This window comes from Sander vitreus, chromosome 19 (assembly GCF_031162955.1).
Source record: "Sander vitreus isolate 19-12246 chromosome 19, sanVit1, whole genome shotgun sequence".
Classification (NCBI taxonomy): Eukaryota; Metazoa; Chordata; class Actinopteri; order Perciformes; family Percidae; genus Sander; species Sander vitreus.
In genome coordinates, this window is record NC_135873.1 from 12,651,830 (window position 1) to 12,674,069 (window position 22,240).

Below are 22,240 nucleotides of genomic sequence, written 5' to 3' on the forward strand. Positions count from 1 at the left end.
TAAACCACACAAAAGCTGTGTTAAAAATAGTGCTTTATTTGAAACAATCCTTGCACTTATCTGAACAAATGAGATCATGTTTAAAGGCAAAAATGGAATCAAGATAGGCCATTACAATGCATTTACAGTGCAACAGTTGGTACATCCATGTTACATTGTTTCCTGGAGCATCCCTTGAGCTGTAGAGGAACTGCAGCAATCCTGTTGGCTTTGAACATGGCTGATGATCAGGCCCCAAGTTCTGCAAAGAAAGATACCTTAGAAACAGGTGGCAAAGGCTGCAATATTTAACTGAAGTGAAGTTTTAATCAGAGGGGATACCAATCAGTCATGAATCTTCAGACTGGGGCGGTAATAAGAAACTCATCACTTAAACAATACATTTCAAAAGATTTAAAAAATTCTTACCGTACAGCCCAATGCAGTAGGTCCAGATGGATTCTGGGGGATCAAAACACTTTATAAAAATGTGGAACCAATACAATTAAGAAACCCAAGTGTTGTCTTATAATCAGAGGGGATACCAATCAGTCATGAATTTTCAGACTGGGGCGGTAATAAGAAACTCATCACTTCAATGCAGATATTAAATTGTACTGTATTCTAGTGCAACATTGTTCCAGTACTCACCAATACAATCAGTGAGTATAAGATCACGGCCTTGTGATGACTTCATCCTGTCAGAAAATGAAAGTATCAAGTTTATATGCATTTGTCACTTGCCAATTAGCTGTTACAATTGCAAAAGGTGATTTCCTCGTAAATTAACATGCTGAAATGTTACACAATATTCACTTCCAGCATCATGAAGTCTTTTTTAAAGATTTTTTGGGGCTTTCCCTTTATTATAGGGACAGTGGATAGACATGAAAGGGGAAGAGATATGACACGCAGCAAAGGGCCACAGGCTGGATTTGAACCTGGGCCGCTGCAGGACTCAGCCTACATGGGGCACATGCTCTTACTAGAGGCTGCCCCTAGCATCATGAAGTCTTAACTTCAATACTGCAGCAAATAGGGCTGCATGATTTAGTTTCATTCGAAATGTGTGCATATGCGATAGTCACGTCGCGATGTTAACACTAAAACTTTTGCTGCTTGATAGAAAAGTCAACTTTCATCGTCCTCTTCCATGATAGTTACCGGCGACCCTTCCCCTTTAAGACAGGTGGCCATCTGGGCAGCGTGTGTATGTGTCGCAGCGTTAGTCCGACGGGGTTTATCATTATGGGAAGTGAGGCGCCGTGTGTAGAAAAGTAACGTCAGTGGCAGCTGACGCCGACAGTGATGCACTTTTCCATGGGTAGTGAAACTCCAGTAGTCAGGGTTTGAATAAAATCACCCGATTGATGCAATGTAAATCACGTCTCCTGGCCATTTTTCACTGCATAAAGCCGCTACCAGCCAGGCTAAAGCTAACAGAGTTAGCCTAAAGAAACAAGGTCATCCCAACTAATGTTATGGTTTGAAGCCGCGACGCTGGAAACGTAACACTAAACAGCAGTCTGTTTCTGATATGTAATTTACACCAATTGAAGTGCTCTTGGATACAGTTTGTTGCAAGAGTGACATGCAGGCTCTGCAAAACAATCATGATCAATTTAACCACCAAAGCAGGCCCCGCTAGTCAACCACAACCTGAAATTTAGAGGAAGCAACATGCATGCAAGTTTCTGGGATGAATCAGAGGTGTCTCAATCATGAGATCACGGCCAGCGCTCCCTCCCCTTCAGCAGGTCACCTTACACCTGAAGAGGGTGGGTGCAGGGTTCTCAGTGCCATACTGAGGCAGGAGGGGAGGCCAACTGGACGAGTAAGGGATGATGGCACTCATCCCTTGACTAGTAGATACGTCATGTCCACAATCCCAGAAACCTTACTTGCTCATTTACCTGCAGCACTCCCAGGTGTCTGGTTCTGGCACTCAAGTCCAACCGCATCAAACCTGCAACAAGTTAAGTGTTAGTCAATCCAGTTTGATTTGTGCAATTTACCCTTTTTATCATTGTGTGATCAGAGGGGTAACCAATCAGTCATGAATTTTCAGACTGGGGCGGTAATAAGAAACTCATCACTTCTACATTTAATTATAGTATATTGAAAAGTCAACATCTAGCCACGATGTTCTAATACTCACCAACACAATGAGGACAAGATCAAGCCAGAGACATCATGCTGCCAAACCTAAAACTAAAGATTGTCATAATTAGCCAAGTTTTACATGCCTTTTCTACATTTAACCTTTGGAAGTGTACCAATGTGGTGTCCTGAATTCACATGCTACAATGTTAACGGGCTTCCTGGCTGTCAATGTTTGGCACTATAAATATCCATTCCCACACCGATTATACCTACCCATCCCTCTGGAACATCCTCCTACAGATGTAAAATGATACATCCCTGGACATACATAAACCTACAGCCTCCCTTAGACCTGTAAAGTGTCCTTTGTTACATAAGATTATAGTAACTTTATGCATTGTCTCAGTTACATTTAAACTATATTGCCACTAATGGTTACGTTTGAGTCAGATCTTAAGAAAAGTGTACCCTGTTTAAGACTCACTTGCAGTACTTCAAGGTTCACAATTTCCCTCTTAGAAAACATTCACTTGAAGCACCATGTTCTTTCAGTTAATGTACAGTTCTAATTCAAATGTTCTTCATTCCATGGTTACATGCTGTGAAGTTATACAAATTACAAGCTTCATAATGTGGGATTAAGCTTCTGGTTGTAATCAGAGTCCCGTTTCAGTCATGCCCTCACAGTTAGCGCTCCCTCTCCATCAGAACTCAAGCAGGTCACCTTACACCTGAAAGGTAGTCGCTAGAACGTACAGCGCAGGCATCACATAGATGGTTATTTTAACTCTGCTATAGTAAATAACTTCCATACATGAAAACTTATCTTGTAACCTAACTCAAACCGTCTCTTAATCTAACCTTCATAACTAGCTGGCTGAAGTTTTAACACTTGCGCGGCCTGCCAGTTTCCTTCAACTGGACTGTTCTCACATACTAGAAATCAGGGTTCTCAGTGCCGTACAGGGTCAACAGGAGGGGGGCCAACTGGAGAAATAAGGGATGCCTGTATGCCGACAACCCTCGACTGGTAGGTAAGGTCATCATGTTCACAATCCCAGAAACCCTTCTATTGTGCATTTACCTGCAGCAGTCCCGAGTGTGCACCGTTCCACAGTCTGAAAGCATCAAACCTGCAACGAGAGAAGAGTTAACCAATCCAGTTTGATAAGTACAAATGACAACATTTAGTACTGTGAAATCAGAGGGGATACCAATCAGTCATGAATTCTCAGACTGGGGCGGTAATAAGAAACTCATCACTTTAAGAACTGCAAGTAAACACTGAACTAACAAGATACCAACCTCAATTGTTGGAGCTTTGTTTGTGATAACTATGTTCTTAGTTCAACATTGAAGGTAGAACCTATAAGAAAAAGAACAAATGTTGTCAACTGTTTACCTACTGGTGTACAGAACTGCAGTTGAGGAATGTGATCAGCATCGGTTTTCAGTCATCTCAAGGTAACAAACAGTCCAACCAATCAGAACCCTCCTTCAGGGAGCCGAAGATCACTTTACACCTGAAAGCTCGTTCCAGGGTTCTCAGTGTCGTATCGGGCCAACAGGGAGTCGCTGGCAAATTTGGAAAGTTTGTACCAGGAGTGGCAGTGGGACTGTAAGCCTTTCATCCTCATGGTCATCCTTCCACACTCTTAAGTAATTTTACTATGTTTGGAAGTTTAACATACCTAGGTCACCTCGTTTCTGGATAGTTCCATCCAAAGGCAGCCCTAATGGGTAAAGACAAGACATTTTATAAGAGTCACAGCATAAGTTATTTCCAGTCATGACGTTCAACAAACTCAAAATACAAGTCGGACAACATCTTGTATGTCCGAGTTATAACATGCATCCGTGTTTCCATTCAGACTGTTGGTAACCCCAACAGGGCTTCCCCTTATTGCCAAGGTAAGGCCAGTGGGTTCACCTTTTCAGGTTCTGGCATTGAACCAAGGCGTAAGACATGTGCAGGTGTCATCATGAAGGAAAGTGAAGTTTTTAAATTGTAAACCAATTCAGACCAGGTGGTGTTGTGCATTAGCACAATGCTGACATGACTGTAAATGCCTAAAGCACTCACCTTTGTGGAGAAGATGGCAGCATCTTCCAAAGCTAGGTACCTGCAACAGATGATATACAGTCAGGTCTGGGCACAAACTGTAGAAGTTTAATCCCATTAACTGTTGACCTTCACTGATGTCAGATATTAAATTTCTCAACAGCAGTTCAGACGAACGAGATTCCAAATACATCTCATCATTTTCAGCAGGTCTGGAAATAAATATTGGCACCGTTTGAACAAGTAGTGACTTAACTCTTACTTTTGTGAAGGCCTTAAGCATGCTAGCCTAAAGCTCTCATCTGGGCAAACTGAGAAAAGGCAGCAACTTCCATAATCAGGTAGGGACCTGCAACAGATTCTACAGTCAGGTCCAAGAACCAAATCCAAGTTTCAAACCATTAACAGTCACTGATGTCAGATATTTTATTTCTCAACAGCAGTTCAGACGAACGAGATTCCAAATACATCTCATCATTTTCAGCAGGTCTGGAAAGATACTGGTACTGCGTCAGTGATTTCTTACCTTTGATGACAAGGTCACAGCATGCTGTTGAAGCAGTCACTAGGCAGAGAACAGTGCAATTACTAACTTATTCAAAACCCTAATATTTAAACAAAAGTTTAAAAAGGCAGTTGCTCAGATGTTCTTGTCGTTTCACATTGGTTCAAAGTGAGCTAAGTTCATCATCATTGCAACGGCTTAAGGACATGTTAAATGAGGAAAAATTACCATGAGGCTTCAATGGATGCCTTCCTCTTCAAGAATCCACTCATGGCTCTGCAAAATTAATCAGTCAGTTTGCATTCAACAATAACCATCTGTGGCATAAAAATTCAGACGTTTGATCAGGGCTTTGGTGACAAACTGCCATGTGACATTAGTCGTCCAGGTGTTTAATGGGTTTTACCCCATTTCATCCTTTCAAACAGTCAAACCCCTTGCCTTTTAAACACATTTAAAGACTTACGTGTTGAGCTGTCCATGCAGCATCCTTGCCCAACTTCTTGCTCAAACCCACACCTAAAAGAGAAGCAGTAAGTAAATCACTGTGTACAAACCAAATATTATATCGGTTCAGCTGCGGGTAATCAGATTAAAGGTTGGCATCACTCTAATCAGGCATATGCTTGTCATTAATTTTAATCATCATGTTTATACCCCACTATTGAATATACTCTAAAGCTATCTTTTACTCACCTCTGCAGCTGATTTGAGATTAGTGAGAGGGCAGACCAACCTACAAAGAGTATCAGTGGTTAGCCATAAACTCAAGGGGGGGGTCATTTGAGCTTTTGTACTTTTAAGGGCTGATCAGATTAATATACTAGCATCACAATAATCAGGCATATGCTTGTCTGTTTGAAAAATCATCAATTACAGCCCTTGTGGAACTTAGGTTTTAGCTTCAGTCCAGCTCACCTGCCAAAGTCCTTTATTCTCGTCATTCATCTTTGGCATAGGTACACCTTTAAGACAAAAAACGTTTACAGTTAAGCTCATTTAATTTTCACATCTCATTGTATGCCATCATCACCCAAGAGTACTGTACTAAGAAACAGTTTTACAGGGCATTAGGTGGAGCTCATATGTTACTCAGAATCTGGTAAAGAGGTTTCTTCAAAGGCTGATTCGGTAAGAGAGAGTTCAGAGAATCATCACTGCAACACTGAGCTCCTCAAGCCAGAGTTTATGGCTGATCTGATACAGTGGAGTTGCTAAGCATAACTATTAAAATAATTAAAAATCCACAATTACCTTAGGTGGTGTTTGCCAGTCCTCACACCTGAAGTGAAAAAACGTTTCATGAGTTTTTAGTCAACTTTACATGCACTATATACAAGCTATATTTCATGCTACTCAGAATTTGAGATAAAATTTCCTCAAAGATTTTCAGTGAGAGAGTTCAAATAAAACATCACTGTTGCATGAGACTCCGTGCTAACGAGATGCATTGCGTGAAGAGCTTACCATCGCAGTAAATAGTTTCTGGCTCTTACATCACCTAGAAAAACAAAAGATGATTTTAGCAGGAAAGCAGCTAACATTAGCAGCTGCTCAAGTGGTCAGCCAACACGTGACGGCTCCATGCAACATGTTCAGAACCGCACGAGTCAGTAAATTTAATGTTAAGTGTCTCACATCAGAATAATTCAATCCAGTCACAGTCATTCAGTACAGGTCTGTGTAATTATCATCATTGAGAGACACGGCTTGCCTTTCAGCCACACCAGCTAGCAGCGGCCATTTCTGGAAGGGTCTATAACACGAGTTCAACTTCTGTTCTCCGACAAATACTACATGCAGCATTTAGAAAGCATGTTGTCGTTCATGTTAAAACAACTAATCAAATGAAATGAAAGTGTTTTACTAGCGGATGGTTAAGGATTGCTGTGGTCGGTGCAGCAATGAAACGCTAACTTAACATGAGATGGTAGCTAAAACACTGAAACCTGTAAATATGATAGAAAGGGAAGTCTCAAACGCAGATAAACTGCATTGTAAACGCAACACATTTCGAATGTTCAATATTATAATGTTAAGATTCGCAAATGAATGCGCTGCTAACAAGCAATGTGCGTGACCTTACCTTGAACAGCTCAGAGAAGGAAATGAACGAGGAAACCGGTCCGTCTGGGTTTTATGTCCCGCCTGAAAGACTCCTCCCACCCGGCAAACTTTTACCGGGAAACGACGACTCTAGTCTTTCCACTAGCTACATTTACCAAATTGAAGTTGGCAAAAACAACGGTTTTATTTATAATAACCTCACCGTTTGTAGAGTGAGGACTTTTAGCTTAAGATAATTTAAAGAAAGTGCACATTATTTATTTTATTGCGTCATTTCCGTTAGAAAAGTATTTTTCACATCCACGCGGTGGTAGCAGAGATACCAACAGATTGCTAAATATTTTCTTTCCTATAAACCAATTTGAGATTTATTAACCACCATGCAGTGGAAAATAGTATTAAAATAAGTTTGTTTTTTTAAATTAAAATAATAGTCTCAACAATATGAACTATGTTTTCTTTCAATTTGACATGCATTTCTTCTGTGCAAAAATATTAAAAATGTTTTCACTTGTCATAAAGTTTCTTCTAAATGAACATGAATATACCTTTATGCTTATAAAATGAACACACACACACACACACACACACACACACACACACACACACACACGCGTATATAGTTTTGTTTTAACTATATATTTACATAAGTTTAGCAGGTTAAAGCTTTATCTCATCATCTATCATTTCTTTGGTTAGTTTTTCACGTTGCTCATAATGTCATGGCAACAATGACGCTGACATTAGGTAATTCAAATCAAAACATCTATTCTGTCTTTATCCTGAAACATGAACATACAACCACTACAATAAATTAAGTCTTTATTTACTCAGAAAAGTGCTTCTTGTTACGGTTCAAGACTTCAGAAGCTTTGATTAGAATACAAAAAGATCTTTTTTTTACATTAACACATTCTTTAGACAATCATTATATACAAGTTTTCCCACCTATTCAGTCTGCAAGAATACACTGGAGATAATATCCAAACCATATACATAGTGGATGACAGGAAATTACAGGTCTGTTGTAAACATTACATTTTTCATTGTAACAAGTCAACCAATCATTAATACATGGTTTAAACCTTCTGAATCCGTTCTATCATGTCTTCCTGTCCCCGGATGAACGTTGATACTAACGTTATAGTCCTATTCTGACATTTAAAGTGCCAATGAGTGGTGTTTTAGACTACTAAGAGAAACGTGATGTGCAGCTACATTGGGAACAATTAAAAGACATGCCGTTTTATAACCAGGCTATAAATATATTGCTATATATATATATATATATATATATATATATATATATATATATATATATATATATATATATTTATTCTCTCTCAGTTTCACACACATGCATACACTCTCCTGCCCTGTCCCTTCAGGTTAAATAACCTTTACCAAAACACACACTGAGGAAGTCAAACTCTGTATTTCTGTGCACACATAGATGGGAAACCCTCTGTCTAAATGTGTTACAATTGGTCAAAACTGCATTTTCTCCACAAATATTAACATACAAATCACAGTGTCATAATATAAATTAGCTGTGTGTGTGTTTGTCCTCTCATTAACCACAACTGATTAGCAATACATGGCACTGATTAACATACAAGTAGGAATATCTCCAGAACCAAAGTCCACTAATAAGTCATCGCAACATGTTTGACAATGAAACATGCCTATTGATTGCACATCAACACTTTAGTAGTTTCATAGTGCTAAACAAAAGGATAGAAAGATTATTTCTGCTTCAAGCTCCTAATAGTGGACCGGATGTAAGGGGCTAAAATGTTAAGACGTAATCCCAAATTAGCATCACAGTTGAAGGGAACCAGAAGCAGCTGAACTCAGTCACATAAAGACTGGGTTTTTCCAATACAAGCCAGTCCCATAGGCTTCACTGTACAGCAGAATCAACAACGTGGCTCCCTCAGCTTGTGAAGTAAAAATGAATCCCTGTGCAAATCTATGTGCATCATGATGAGACAAGGCAGTAAGCTTTATGAGGAGGGATTAAGACTCATTATTGTAGATAAATAATGAATGTTTCGGAGGCCTACTGCATGACTCAAACACATCATGTAATTATAAACGTCCCCACTGACGTTATGCCAAATGCCACATCACAACACAGTGCGTAATCTTGATTTGAACAAAAATTTGATTTCATCGTCCATGTCGCTCTCCAGTTCTACAGAAACTCAGCTAACACAAAGTTGGATTGCTGTTTCTTCTTTGGCGAAGGTGAAGAAGATGGCGGTGAGGATGACGTCACAGGTGTGAGCGTGACGCTGTAGATGTTGGTGATGAAGGCCTCCCAGCCGCGACGAAAGGCTTGGTCAAAGGCCTGATGGGAACAATAGGGTAAAGGTTAGCAATAAGGTTGACCTCGAAATGACTGCTACATGAGTAATTTCCCCTAATTTCTTAGGAAGTTTTCTGGAAAGAACTCTGTAGTTTATAAAAATAGAGAAACCGTTCTGAGACTCACATTTTTGCATGTTCGGCTGATCTGCTGTGTACAGACTAAAAGGCTCTTCAGTTTACACCAACAGCTCATTGGAAATAAGTGAAAGTATACAAATTGATTGCCTCTCTTGTCTCTGTGGGTAGTGCAAAATTACACCGTTGTTTCCAGAGAACCTCCCAGGAAATTAAAGCCCCGTAAAATGATGTGTTGGTCATTAAAAACAGTTAAGGGACCTGACAATCCTGTGCATCATAAGCAAACAAACTGTGTACCCCTTACAGTTATCTTGGGACCCCCTGGTTGATAACCACTGCTCCAAGTTTGTTGCTATAGGGACTGGTGATTTTATGCCATTCAAGAATATTGAACCAGCACTTACAGAGACTAGCAGCAACAGGAATTCTCATATACACATGTATTCTATGCACAATCGCTCTAATACATAAAACAAATATTGTGCAAACTGAGAAGTCAGAGTTGTGCATACGTTTTCGTAAGATATCATACTAACCCGTTCATGAAAATGTGTTGAGCTGATTGGTCAACAGCAGTGGAATGTTTTAATGGTGTGGGTCTAGTAGGCGGATCAACACTTGTCCTACTTTGTTCCATTGATCAAGAGACACGATAAAGGAGGCTCAGGAATGTCACCTCTGTGCATGTGTTTCAAATGAAGCAGAAAATCTTTGGGAACATGTGAATCAGGTGAGGGGCCGTGCAGTCCGTTTACACAGCTGCCCGGTTTACTTGTACAGCTAAAAGCCCTTTAGCGAAACCTGTTTCTGCTTCATTTTTCAATGTTGTTAAATGTGACATAAAGGAAAAATCCTATCAGAGGAAGTTACCTAATGAGTTGGTGACATGCACCAGTGGTTGCTGTACCTTGACCCTGCTGGCAGCCTATTATTAAGGTGATAGTTTCCATGGTGATTAATAGCCCAGTATGTGGAGGATATTGAGGAAGAACTTTACCCTTCTGTGCCACCACCTCGGAATACTCAGTTATGTAACCTTGTGGGGCTTAAAGTTTTACCAGGTGGGGTGACGCTGAATATGGAATTTATGTTAATGTAAGTCACAGAAAGCAGAAGTTAATAAAACGTGCTAAAAAAAACCTAACTGATAGAAACAACATAAGGCTTTCTCACCTTGCGATAATTCTTCCCTGTGTTCCTCTTAATCACCTTCTTCCCCTCCTCTTGCTCCCTCTTCATCTTCCTCTCCTCCCTCTTCCTGTCTCTGATCAGGACCTGGTCGTCCGCATCCTCCCGAACCGGGAAGTGAACAAGCGTTGGCTCCTTCCCCTTTCCTGCCTTCCCATCCTCTTCCTCCATCTTATTCACTTCGATCATTACCTTGGTGTCCTCCAGGACGTGTGGGTCAACGGGACTCTCTGTGCCCAGGCTGGGCCTCTCATCCCCGGCTGTGTCCTCCTCGGCTCTCCCCTCCTTCTGCTTCCTCCTGGAGCTTCTTCTCCAGCGGCTGCTGCGACGGCTGGGTTTCCTCTGGAGGAGAGTCTCCCCGTCGTCTTCCATCATCCCTTCATTGAGATCAAACGCCTCGACTTCTTCCTTCTCATCTGCCCCAGAAATGCGCACCTCAATTGGGCTGGGGCTGCTTGCGACTCCCCCCTCTCCGTTGCCGTCCTCTGTCCAGTTGAATGTCTCCTCCACTTCTTTTCCCCTCACCTTCTCTCCTTCTGCAGCGGCCTCAGGCTCATCAAGGCGACCGTAGAAGCCACTGGATTTGTCCAGAAACTTTGGGGCCCGGATGGAGCTCCGCGCAGAGCTTTTCCTGGAGTTCTTGCCAATTGTCATGTTTTCTCTTTCCGTTATCTTGTTTTTCTTTCACTCCTTTTGTTTTCGTGCTTCACAAACTCCTTTTTTTGGTCACCTCTGAAGAATAGGGGGCAAAAGAGAGATTAGAGATTAATGCCGTTACATAACACTGCCCCTCACCGCCACTCTTTGGGTCACACACACACACACACACACACACACACACACACACACACACACACACACACACACACACACACACACACACACACACACACACACACACACACACACACTCGCTCTCTCTCTCTTTCATAGCAGCTCCCATATAAGCCAAAGTTCTGGAATGGTGACAGATGAAATTAAATAAGAGAAATGTGGAACGAAAATGCAATGAAATGAGACCATAGATGAAAGATAACCAGTGTCATGGGAATGTGTGACGGTCAGCATGTGTAAATGCTGCTGTAAATGGTATGCACTGAACTACAACAGTATCTGCCTTGGAGTCACATGAGGTTTATGAAACTAAAAACTTAAAAAAACAGACTACCAGCATTGGGGTTTTGTACTAGTAGTTCCAGTGTGTTTGTGTAGGTCAGTGTTATCAGGGTTGTGATGATAATTAGCTAAAGACACAATGTTGCTTAAACTGGAGACAAACACACACATGCGCACACAGACTCAGACTTTGGCACTAATTTAACCAGTTGGATGTTGTACAGAAGCCAAAATCAATGACTTCATATTGACTATCTCTCGATGCTGACCTCAGCCTGACTGTTGGCTTGTTCTCTGTAATGTTAAAAGGTTGTTGGATCAAATTCACCAATTTTGACATATGGGGGAGAGAGAGAGAGAGAGAGAGAGAGAGAGAGAGAGAGAGAGAGAGAGTATTTTCAGTGTCACAGCAGGTTATTTTCCATCAAGGGTAAAACACTTTCACATTGGGTTGTCGCCAAAAGGAGGAAAAGTAAAAAGGAAACAGGGTGAATGTGACAACAAAGCAGAAAGACAAAGAAGACATCTAAAATGGCATGACACAAGAATGTATAGAAAGCAAACAAAGTGATTAATAGAGCAACAAGTACAAGAAAATCAGACAAACAGGACTGAAAAGATGAATTGAACAGCCTGCCATTTATTGTTAGAAGAAAGAGAGCTGTGACTTCTTTTCTTACATAAACTAACTTATAGACACATGATAATTACTCTTAAAAGAATGTTGTAGTGTAGCAAATAAGCAAAATGCAGAAACTATTAGATAAGAAAGAGATGCAAGTCTTACCTGATTTCTGGCTCTTGTCTCCTCTGTCTTTCTGTGTATGTGTGTGTGTGAGTGTGTTTGTGAGCACCGGTGAGCAATATCTCCTGTGTGTTTGTGTGTGTCCGAGTGAATGACTGAGCTCAGGATACTCCCCTTACACACAGCGTCACACACCCACCCTGCCCCAACCTGCAGTTCTGTCGTCACCAAGGCAAACACACACATGCAAAAAGAGCACGTACACAAGCAGCAAAGTCCTCTCACTCTCAAGGACTCTTTGTCTCTCTCCCTTCTTCGGACTCTTTCTATACATCTTTAACACACACATTGACTAGATTGTAACTTACACGTGCCTATACACGTGCGCACACTCATCGAGGCCTACTGAAAAACTGCCTAATATTTCAGATCACAAAACATCCTTCCACCAGAACAAACATCCTATTCTGATATCAGAAGCTATCAATCATTAACCGTGACCGTCCTCAGCTGTCACAGAGAAACCTGCAGAGCACAGATGGGACTTTCAATTCAGCTTCAACCTCAAAAGGCTGAGCGTTCAACCACCTTCAACATATGTATCGTCCAACTTCTGCAGTCCATAACACACAGGGATGCTGAAAATTCATAAATGTATTCAAAATAATGTGACAATATAACTGTTAGGTCAGATGTATCTCCCAAATACCTGCAAAACAAATGCCATTTGTGTGTTTGTGTTTAGTGCTAAAATGCTAGCATATAGCTTAACATCAGCTTTTTAGCATTTAGCTCAAAGCAATATTGTGTATAGCCTCTTAGAGCTGCTAGCATGGCTGAAGACTTAGTCCTGTTTTTCAACTGTAAAATGTCCCACTCAGTACATAACATGGGCACACTTTAAAAAAAAAAAAAAAAAAACTTATTGAAGGGATCATCCTTAGTAAAAATGTTTGTCTACATTAAAACACAAAATATCATCACATGTTGTCTTTAACCTCCAAATATCAATATAAGCTTCAAAAATCCAGTAGGCCTATGGGTTGGGCTCTAGCCAACATATCAATATATCTGTCATAACCCCATCGGCTGATCATTTAAGCTCACCTATATATATTGGTCAGGGTAAAATTATTATTATTATATTATTATTAGTTACTTAATGACGACTCTAAATTACACGTGCTTGGGAGACAGAGGAAAATTTGGCTATCCGGCTCACCTGCAACCAAGAAAATGATAGCTCAGCGCTGTCTCGCCCCTCACTCGCTTTGTATAAAACAGTGGTTGGCGTATTTTCTAGACATAGTTATGCTTGAGCTCTCTACAGCAAGGATTAACAAAGCCAAATCGACTATAGACCTATGGAAAAACACAGCAGCACAAGCATCAGTCCTTATGACCTCAGAGTCACAAGAATTAGAGGAGAGTGACTAGGCAAGGTGTGATTTCTGTTTTTTCGTTTGTTCTGTTTTCCTCGGAGACCGCAGAGGGTGGGGGGTGGGAGAGGGTTTTTGTTTTTGTTCCTGTTCAGTTTGTGTTTCTTTGTTCTGTATGTTTAAAGTTAAAAAAGCAATAAAAAAATTGATCTTAAAAAAAAAAGAGAAAAAAATTAAATGAGCAGTCTTTTAAAAGATTTTCTCATTTTAAAAGGCATTTCAATATGCTCATGGGGTTTGGAATTAAAGCACATGGACATGAGTAGTTTAATTACCAACTTTATAATCCTACTTTACCAAACAAAAGTGAGTGCCTTTAATGGTGATATTAATAGGTCAGAGGTCGTTTTAAAGGGCCTTTTCTCAAGTCAATTTTAATTTGATTTATTTAGCCCAATAACACAAACTTTCCCTGAGGGGCTTTCTCATTTACAAACCATTAATGACTCCGCAAACCATCTATCAGTGGCATGACAAAATCCCGTGATCCCGTGGTATCCCTCCATGAATAAAGATCATTACTTTTAAATGATAAATTATGAATCCTAATTTAACAACAAAATAGATAGCATTCATGAGATATAAAAAAAAAAAATGTTTTGGTTGGAGGCATAGTGTGACCCAAGTTCAAAATGGTTGCCTCTGAAATAAGCTCATTTGCCTTCTCTTCATTTGCACGAATGTGTCCAAAACAGTACTCTCTCCTGATAAGCTGTTGCTATACCCTGACGGAACGTATGCGTGTGTAAAGATTAAATGGATTAGTTTAGGTCACTGAATGTTATCTTACTGTTTGGATGGTAAACACTGTGTCTGGGTGGGACAGAGAGTGGGAGCTGCTCAGCTGTGTGTGTGTGTGTGTGTGTGTGTGTGTGTGTGTGTGTGTGTGTTGTGTAATTATCTCCCATTTCCTTTAGTCAGCTTCGGGATGCATAGTGTTCACACACCTTGTACATGCATACACATGCATACTGTGAGGACACGCCAACATCAGGAACACAAACACACGCACACACACAAAATGGAGTGTTATAAGTGTTATTTAAGGGTAAAAACAAGACAGTGTAGATGATGATAAAGGGTACAGGAATGAAATTACTTTCTAAATGGTACAAGAAGTCTAGGCCAGTGGTTCCTAAAGTGGGGTCCTTGAAGGGAATATTATTTTTTCAATATAATTCCATTCATAAGTAACACAATGATAGAATATATGACTATTTTGGTCATGGGTTTCTAAACTTTCTGTAATAAAACATCCAAAAGCTAAACTATCAGATGAGGTAAAGTTTGGGAACCATTGGTCTAGCCAACAGGCATTCATGTGAGTGAGTGACTGAATTATTTTGGATCAAAAGATGGTGACTTCAGCTCCTGTTACTCACCTCCCAGTGCACCTACATCTGCCAAGCCCTGTGCGAGTGTGTGCTGGGTGGTGAGGTAAGAACACTCCATATATAGTCACCGATAGGCGACTTTCCCTGCAGAGAGGGCGTAACAGCTATCAATCACAGAGGTTCGTAAAAATCTCAGCTGTGTTTGAGGGCAAAAAATCCCCGCCCGTGTGGGTAATTATTGTTGGACGCTGGAAGCAGGTTCCCATGGTCACCATCAAACAGGGATAGGTTAGGGTTTTGCAACTCTAGTCGGACGATTGATTTTGATGTGGTGAAATTTGAGAAAATCAGGAAAACATAAAAGACAGAATTAGAGAGGTTAGTGGGAACATAAAGAGGCAGACAAACACCTCTGATAAAAGGCACAGACATACTGCATGACAAGTCTGTAAAGTGTGACACTGGTAAGTATTACCTGATACACTCAGAACAGATGTGCTTTTGGCTGCCTTTCAAATCACTTGAGGCAGTCGGTCGAGACAGTCATTCAACTTCTCCGTCAAGTCAGCCTTTCTGAAACTAGTCGGTGTCAGAATACAAAATGTCTTGCGAGAGAAAGGGCCTTAAAGACATGGAAGGGACAACAACAGCCAACTGTAAGCAAAGGTTTGACATGGTCATATTTCATCTGCAGTTAAGAAAAAAAACATACTATACAGCATTAGGGCTCTTTCGGCATTCAGCAAATTCCTCCTAAATAATGATCCCATATCAGCACATGTAGTAAATATAAGACCCACAATTATTTTTTACAGTTAGAGAGCAAAGTTCATAACAATTTAAAGATTGAACACTGAAATTTAAAAAAGACCAAAATACAATAGTTTACATGATCTAGGTTTATTTTCAAGGTTTCGGTTTCAGGACAGACATTATCACATTGTACGATGTAAAGAACAATATTCTTACAGTAATAAATACATAATACACCAGTAGAGAATTGACTTACAGGCACTAATTACACTTAAGCGGGCACTAGCTGTTTTTACAGTATCATACAACAGTAGCTCCTTTGACAGGGCTCTAGAGTGCGACCAAAATTTGTAAGGGTGCGACTAAGATTTTTCCTAGGTCGCACCGGTGCACCTAACGTCCTCGCATCCGCTGCCTCTCCACGAACGAAGCGATGTCGTTTATATATCGATATGGTTTAATGTTGCGTTACATGACCCATTTCTTCTGTAAAGCCGTGCCTGCGTTTGGATCTCTCCTCAGCGCAGCCCCCCCCACCCCCCATTCACACGACTCCCCTGCAACATGGAGAGACACGGCGCCGCCGGTCCACATGCTGACATTTGTCTACAGTTTTAATTGTTATTAACACAGCTGTATATTGTTAAGTATGAGAGGGAAACCTGTATTGGTACCAGTGTTTCCGCTTGTAACTCTGTTATTGCGGCCGCCACGGCGAAAAACACATTAGAAGTTATTGAATGCAACTAACTTCAGTTCGTTGAGTAATAGCGTGTGAGACGGAGCCTGCTGGACCTGGGCGAGAGATGTGACCCGCCAGAATATCATAGTTCATAAAAATGCAGCACAGTGACGATACAGACATTTTACAGCCTACACAAGACGTGTGTAACGCCGCTGACCCGCCAAAGTGCATTCGACCCGTGCTGGGCCCAACATAATGAGTCTGCCGTCACTTTGTGAGTAGTATACGCTTCAGTCCATCGCACTCCCCCTCTCTTCCTCTGTCTTCCTATGTCTTTCGGTCTGTTTTTAAGATTTTGATTTTGATAGGAAAGCTGAAGACATGAAAGGGGAGAGAGAGAGGGGAATGACATGCAGCAAAGGGCCGCAGGTCGGAGTCGAACCTCTATATATACCAACTGAGCTATCCGGGCGTCCTCTTTCTCTTTTAATCAGTCTGTTATTGTTGTTGAAAACAAGTGAAGGAGCTTTCTCAGATTATATATATATATATATATACACACATACATATATATATATATATATATACACACATACATACTACACACACACACACACACACACACACACACACACACACACATATATATATATATTTTTTTATATATATATATCCTAGGCTATTTATTTCAGATAACTTTCATTTACATGTGTTGCAGCTGTATATGTTCAAACTGGTAAAGGAAACCATGTCTTTGCATTTTATTTTAATCACAATCTGTTTTAATAAAAGAGCTTGTGAAAAGTGGCTTTGACTTAAAACTGAACATTTAGCCCACTTTGTAAAAAAATACAGAGCTATATATTGTGTATCGCCATTCAGCGTTGCAGGCGACGCAAGGAAAAATTTGGGTGCACCTAAATTTTGTGCTGGTGCACCTAAATAAAAACGTTAGGCGCACCAGTGCAACCAAGGCAAAAAGTTAGTCTGGAGCCCTGTTTGAGCTATACTTTTATTTTGCTCCTTATTCTTCCAACTTCTGAGGATGTCATGGAAGATAATCAAGCACAGCTCGAGTACTTCAATTTATATTTGAAGCTTTTTTTCCCAAATATACTCTTGAAACACTGCTACTGTAAAGTACCACGGATTCTCTGCCTTTTAAAGGCAAATTCAAGTATTTTCCTTGTCATCAGAGTATGGAAATGTAACAGGGACGGCGTGTTTTGTATTTGCTTATTGCATAAGGAATGTCTATGAGTTTAAGTAGTGTTGTTCCCTTTATTCAGGGCTTTTACATGGATTCCTTAAGCCTTATGTTTTTAAAAAGCATCACTAAAAATATACATATTAAAATGCTGGCTAGAACTAGCTGTTATGATACTATTGAAATCTAGCATTTAGGGTGCCCGGATAGCTCAGTTGGTATAGCGGGCGCCCATATATAGAGGTTTACTCCTCGACGCAGCGGGCCCAGGTTCGACTCTGATCTGCGGCCCTTTGCTGCATGTCATACCCCCCCCCCCTCCCAATTCATTTCTTCAGCTGTCCTGTCAATAAAGGCCTAAAAATGCCCCAAAAAATAATCTTAAAAAACAAAAACAAAACAGCATTTGCACTCTGAGCTTCAACACTAAAGCTACACTGGGTGTGGAACCATTGCTTGTATTGTTTCTCTGTATTTGTTGTTGTCTGTGTTGCCAAATTGCACCACTTGTTTGTGTATGAGAGCATAATAAATACAAGGCAACAAATATTGAGCATTTGTCTTAATTAAGTTTGTGAGTTTTGTGAATAAATGAATAATTTAAAAAAATAAAAAATCTTCGCTCCACAATACTAATACATTGATACGAAATGCATACATTTTGATTTGATAGGTTGTATAAATGTTATTATCATGCCTATGATGATTACTGGAAAAAGAAAAAAAAACATCTATATGGCTGAATATGGACTTACGGACACTAATCACGCAAAAATAGAATCCATGCATGAGTAAAGTGCTCCGTTGCGTCTGTATCAAGAGGTTAGCGGCTGCACTGATGAAGCTGGTTACAGATCAGATCCAACCAGCATAGGAAACAGAGACAGGAGGCTGGAGCAAGACCAGCTGGAGCACAGCAATAACAACATCTAAGTGTCATTAGGAATGCTCACACTGCAGGATTTAAACTGAGCACAAGTCAACATGTGGATCGCTACAAATGATGCAAGCATGGACGTCTGTAATAAGATGCATCCTTTTTCCAGCATTAAGGAAAAAACATACTGTTGGTGTAACAGCATGGCTTTACAAAATTTAAAACTGGCGCCCCCGTCAGGCAATTGTTTAAACTCCAGACTCCTCCTCCACTTTTCTGCTGGCCAAACACACCTAACTCACTGAGAACACCCTGATACAGTACATACACTAACATACACTGTTGTAACAACACTCACTCAATATATACACACACGTACATTTACTACCTGACACAAAAAAAATACCAGATACATTTAAATGTGACCTCAAACTGATATTTCTGTTTTACAGTATTTACAATGCAGAGTTACATATGCAGCATGAAACAGCAGAGTACACTTTACAGTGTCTGTGTGTGTGTGTGTGTGTGTGTGTGTGTGTGTGTGTGTGTGTGTGTATGTGTTCCTCAGACCTCCACTGCGCGGTCTGAACCCAGTCCCTGAGCCTGCAGAGCCTCCTCTCTCTTCATCTTGGGTTTCTCTGTCCGTGTGTGCCACACCAGCACCTACACAATACACGCACAATAAATGGACATAAAAATCAAATACTGCAACTAGAGTATATCTGAAATTTACATTAGAAAATGTTCTCTAAACTATAATATATGACAAAGGCTCTTCTTCACACACACACGCACGCGCACACACACACACACACACACACACACACACACACACACACACACACAGTAAAGTGTACTCTGCTGTTTCATGCAGACACTTACTTTAGAGCAGTTGTCCGCTTTAGGCTCCAGTTCGTCCATGGTAACCAATCCCTGAAGGAAGCTGCTCTCCAGGAAGCCCATTGGTGCTTCTCCGTCAAAACAGGCCTCTGGATTGGCCAGGACAAGTTTGAGGGACACGGCGAAGCCGGCCATGTCCATCGGGAAGGGGCGACTGGGACGCCAGCCGGTATGGAAGCGAACCACCTTCAAAGAATCATCAAAAACACAAAATTCTGCATTGCTAATAATTAAGTTGAAGTGGTTCTGATGAGAGCCACAAAAAACTATTATTAATTTTGTTGTCTGTAATGTGGCCAACAAATTCATGGTTTTCTTAAACACAGACTTGTCAGCATTATTCATCCCAAGTACCTACCTTTCCTCCTTCAACCACGGGCCGCTCATATTTCATCCCTCCAACCAGTCCCACCGGCCACACTGACACTCGCTGGGTACTCCTCATCTGACACAAGACAAGAGCACATTCGTTTTTCTTCTTTAATCATGGCACATTTAAAACAGACACTTCCTCAGCTGTAGACTTTGGCAGACATCAGTAAAAACACATTCACACTCCAACCCTCACCTCTTCAAATATCTGCAGGCTGTATGTGTTATCGTCATCAGCAAAATAAACCACTCCCTGCTGGTTGTCTCCTCCTGGCTGAGCCCTTCTGTCCTCTCTGAGCCACCGTAGACCCTCGTTCCTCTGCTCAACTCCACGAGGTTTCAGCCAACTGGGGTCACCCTGAGGTGGAGAGTGAGCATTCAGACCCAACATCTAAAAACACTCTTTTGCTCATACTAAAATGAGGAAAAACATTGAATACCACATTGCAAGACTATGTGTTTGATTCAAACCTAAGAAGACATTAAATGTAGACGATGGACTGATTTGATTTTTATCTCCACAGATGGCTGCCATGTCTCTACCCACCTCCTGCAGTTTGCGGTCCTTGGCGGTGGGCATGTGCAGGTGTGTGTAGGTGAGGCCACTCTTCACCAGGAGGTCAGTTACTAGTGGCGTCTTGTGCGGCGAGTCCTCCACCACGATCCAGTGGAGCTGAGGAACATGGAGGAACGTCTGGGACAGACGAGTCAGCTCGGCCTTCTGCACCAGCCTGACAAGGACAGGCAGAAATCAGAAGAACCGCGTGTTTGCGTGCGAAAGAAAAATAGACGGTAACAGAGGACGATGGAGATGAAGTAGGCGAGTGAGCAGGAAGTGAGGTAAGGAAACCGACCTCCCCTGGCCTACCTTGCGTATGTTGGGGTGATAACAAAGATGGTGGGTTTGGCTGGTTGTTTCTGTGGTTGCTTGGTCACATCTGACTTCCTCATCTGCTCCTGAAGACGGTGCAGCTCCCCCCGCAGCCGAGATATGGTACGGTCTTTAGGCAAGTCATGCTCTGAGCAGTCGCAGCGCTGACCTGCAAGGGGTTCAACAGACGTGACAGTTTAAAAGTACAAAAGGGATAAAAAAAAAGAAAAAAAAAAGAAGAAAAAAAAAGGGATTTCCCTACTCGTACAACTCAGATACACAAGCGCTGCTTTGATTGTTTGTTTCATTTTGTGTGTTTGTTAACCTCTCTTGCCCAACTTTAAGATCAGCCATATTACTATTTACTCTCCCTAACGAGGACCATAATGAAAATACACGTTTATCCTTAAAATGTTTTTATCCTAAGCATTTCTTATTGTATGTCAGGACAGAGTGATGGCCGTGTTTACCTTTATTATTGTTGAATCTAGCTATCTAAAACACATATTATACTGATGGATCAAGTCTTGATAGACCTATTTCACAGCACACATTATGGCATGTCAAAGTAGGCAAATCCCAGGGGTTATCTAATAGCATTTACGATAGCTGCAGTCTACTTAGAGGAAGCCCTGGTATTGTGCATGCTTGCTTACTGGAATAGCTTTCTGGGACACTTAATGGTACTGAGACATCAATTTCACCTGTGGTTTCCTTACCGTGACAGGTCAAAATGACTGCTGTGCAAAAAAAGGTCCATTGAGACTGTGTGGTGACCACTTACCAAGCTGCATCAGTGCATAGACAAGGCCCAGGAGGGAGACCATGAAGTAGAGCACAAACACAGTCTTCAGCTTCAGCTTCATCCTCGTTGCCATGGTACCCTAACCAGCTGAAAGGATGACAATATGAGACATTGAAAGCATTACTTGTCACAAAGCATTACTATAAAGGGTTTTCTTTTGATATTTTTTTTTTTATTCTTATCAGATGTTATTTTGTCTCGTGGCTGTGGAGATTGTAACTGAGAATCTCAATGTGTTAAAATGTACCAAAATTCAGTTTCTCACCTGGCAGTCAACATTTAGCTAACTAAGAGGGAAAGCATTACCAGACATTTTCGGAGGCTTACTGTAAAACGTTGAAGCAGAGGGCCGGATTGTGTACGCTATCCCTGAGAAGGTCGGCTAATATGAATATGATTGATTTAAAAAAAAAAAAAAACAGTTAGCTAAGGTATGTTAGCCTGACAACTGGTTTTAACAGAAAAAAAGGTCGACTATAATTTCCATGCACTCACCAAAGGAGGGAAATCGTGAACGACAGAAGCGGTAGAGTTGAGTTATGACCTTACAGTTTTATGTCATCTTGGAAAGATGTGAGCAAAGGCACCTCAGTGCATCAGAGCAACCATTCATTCGGCTAGCTAACAGCTCAGCTAGGGCATTTTGATTTTTTGCAGCAATGTACCAACAGCTTCCGGTTTCAGTGCAACACAGTAAGGAGTCCCCTCAGAACGTGCGCAATCACAAGTAGTTCCACATGAATCCTGCACAATTGCCAGTTTTTCAAAAACGATGGCT

General features: G+C 41.0%; 2 protein-coding genes, 1 long non-coding RNA gene and 8 other non-coding genes across 15 annotated transcripts; all 11 read right to left on the reverse strand.

The window, feature by feature from the left end:
• Positions 1 to 16: 16 nt before the first annotated feature.
• Positions 17 to 6,774, reverse strand: LOC144534548 (uncharacterized). 3 transcript variants are annotated; one of them, XR_013503570.1, is made up of 18 exons: positions 6,736 to 6,774; positions 6,117 to 6,150; positions 5,904 to 5,931; positions 5,568 to 5,614; positions 5,346 to 5,385; positions 5,116 to 5,168; positions 4,878 to 4,925; positions 4,671 to 4,709; positions 4,407 to 4,493; positions 4,166 to 4,205; positions 3,774 to 3,815; positions 3,388 to 3,448; positions 3,167 to 3,215; positions 2,138 to 2,190; positions 1,893 to 1,945; positions 631 to 677; positions 409 to 441; positions 17 to 241 (listed from the first exon to the last, which is right to left on the reverse strand). It is a non-coding gene; the product is annotated as an uncharacterized LOC144534548 (long non-coding RNA). The 3 variants fall into 3 exon arrangements; XR_013503571.1 differs by having other exon boundaries at positions 4,401 to 4,493; XR_013503572.1 differs by lacking the exon at positions 3,388 to 3,448 and having other exon boundaries at positions 3,783 to 3,815.
• Positions 303 to 377, reverse strand: LOC144534653 (small nucleolar RNA SNORD31). The gene has a single exon (XR_013503589.1). It is a non-coding gene; the product is annotated as a small nucleolar RNA SNORD31 (small nucleolar RNA).
• Positions 506 to 580, reverse strand: LOC144534654 (small nucleolar RNA SNORD31). Its single transcript, XR_013503590.1, has one exon. It is a non-coding gene; the product is annotated as a small nucleolar RNA SNORD31 (small nucleolar RNA).
• LOC144534657 (small nucleolar RNA SNORD31) lies at positions 2,008 to 2,083 on the reverse strand. Its single transcript, XR_013503593.1, has one exon. It is a non-coding gene; the product is annotated as a small nucleolar RNA SNORD31 (small nucleolar RNA).
• Positions 3,280 to 3,350, reverse strand: LOC144534656 (small nucleolar RNA SNORD31). Its single transcript, XR_013503592.1, has one exon. It is a non-coding gene; the product is annotated as a small nucleolar RNA SNORD31 (small nucleolar RNA).
• On the reverse strand, positions 3,945 to 4,071 carry LOC144534658 (small nucleolar RNA SNORD22). The gene has a single exon (XR_013503594.1). It is a non-coding gene; the product is annotated as a small nucleolar RNA SNORD22 (small nucleolar RNA).
• LOC144534651 (small nucleolar RNA SNORD30) lies at positions 4,280 to 4,349 on the reverse strand. Its single transcript, XR_013503587.1, has one exon. It is a non-coding gene; the product is annotated as a small nucleolar RNA SNORD30 (small nucleolar RNA).
• Positions 4,557 to 4,626, reverse strand: LOC144534652 (small nucleolar RNA SNORD30). Its single transcript, XR_013503588.1, has one exon. It is a non-coding gene; the product is annotated as a small nucleolar RNA SNORD30 (small nucleolar RNA).
• LOC144534650 (small nucleolar RNA SNORD29) lies at positions 4,780 to 4,843 on the reverse strand. Its single transcript, XR_013503586.1, has one exon. It is a non-coding gene; the product is annotated as a small nucleolar RNA SNORD29 (small nucleolar RNA).
• Positions 6,775 to 7,521: 747 nt separating the features above from the next.
• On the reverse strand, positions 7,522 to 12,370 carry LOC144534415 (uncharacterized). The gene is made up of 3 exons (XM_078276328.1): positions 12,259 to 12,370; positions 10,341 to 11,087; positions 7,522 to 9,069 (listed from the first exon to the last, which is right to left on the reverse strand). The coding sequence occupies exons 2-3, from the start codon at positions 11,007 to 11,009 to the stop codon at positions 8,914 to 8,916; spliced, it is 825 nt and encodes a 274-aa protein (XP_078132454.1). The 5' UTR covers positions 11,010 to 11,087; positions 12,259 to 12,370; the 3' UTR covers positions 7,522 to 8,913.
• A 4,401-nt stretch (positions 12,371 to 16,771) lies between these two features.
• Positions 16,772 to 22,135, reverse strand: b3gat3 (beta-1,3-glucuronyltransferase 3 (glucuronosyltransferase I)). 3 transcript variants are annotated; one of them, XM_078276128.1, is made up of 9 exons: positions 21,958 to 22,135; positions 21,790 to 21,844; positions 21,442 to 21,549; positions 20,655 to 20,826; positions 20,334 to 20,517; positions 19,983 to 20,144; positions 19,773 to 19,859; positions 19,397 to 19,600; positions 16,772 to 19,177 (listed from the first exon to the last, which is right to left on the reverse strand). In XM_078276128.1, exons 3-9 carry the CDS (start codon positions 21,533 to 21,535, stop codon positions 19,079 to 19,081), a joined length of 1,002 nt encoding a protein of 333 aa, XP_078132254.1. In that variant the 5' UTR covers positions 21,536 to 21,549; positions 21,790 to 21,844; positions 21,958 to 22,135; the 3' UTR covers positions 16,772 to 19,078. The 3 variants fall into 3 exon arrangements, with proteins under 3 accessions (XP_078132254.1, XP_078132253.1, XP_078132252.1); XM_078276127.1 differs by having other exon boundaries at positions 21,728 to 21,844; XM_078276126.1 differs by lacking the exon at positions 21,790 to 21,844.
• Positions 22,136 to 22,240: the final 105 nt, after the last annotated feature.

Coding starts and splice junctions, on each gene's coding strand:
- b3gat3 (XM_078276126.1), bottom strand. CDS start 21,535: ATGGCAACGAGGATGAAGCTGAAGCTGAAGACTGTGTTTGTGCTCTAC. Junction 19,860..19,982: donor GCCTGCAGATATTTGAAGAG/GTGAGGGTTGGA, acceptor GTCTTGTGTCAG/ATGAGGAGTACCCAGCGAGT. Junction 19,601..19,772: donor CCGTGGTTGAAGGAGGAAAG/GTAGGTACTTGG, acceptor GATTCTTTGAAG/GTGGTTCGCTTCCATACCGG.
- LOC144534415 (XM_078276328.1), bottom strand. CDS start 11,009: ATGACAATTGGCAAGAACTCCAGGAAAAGCTCTGCGCGGAGCTCCATC. Junction 9,070..10,340: donor CAGGGAAGAATTATCGCAAG/GTGAGAAAGCCT, acceptor TGTTCCCATCAG/GCCTTTGACCAAGCCTTTCG.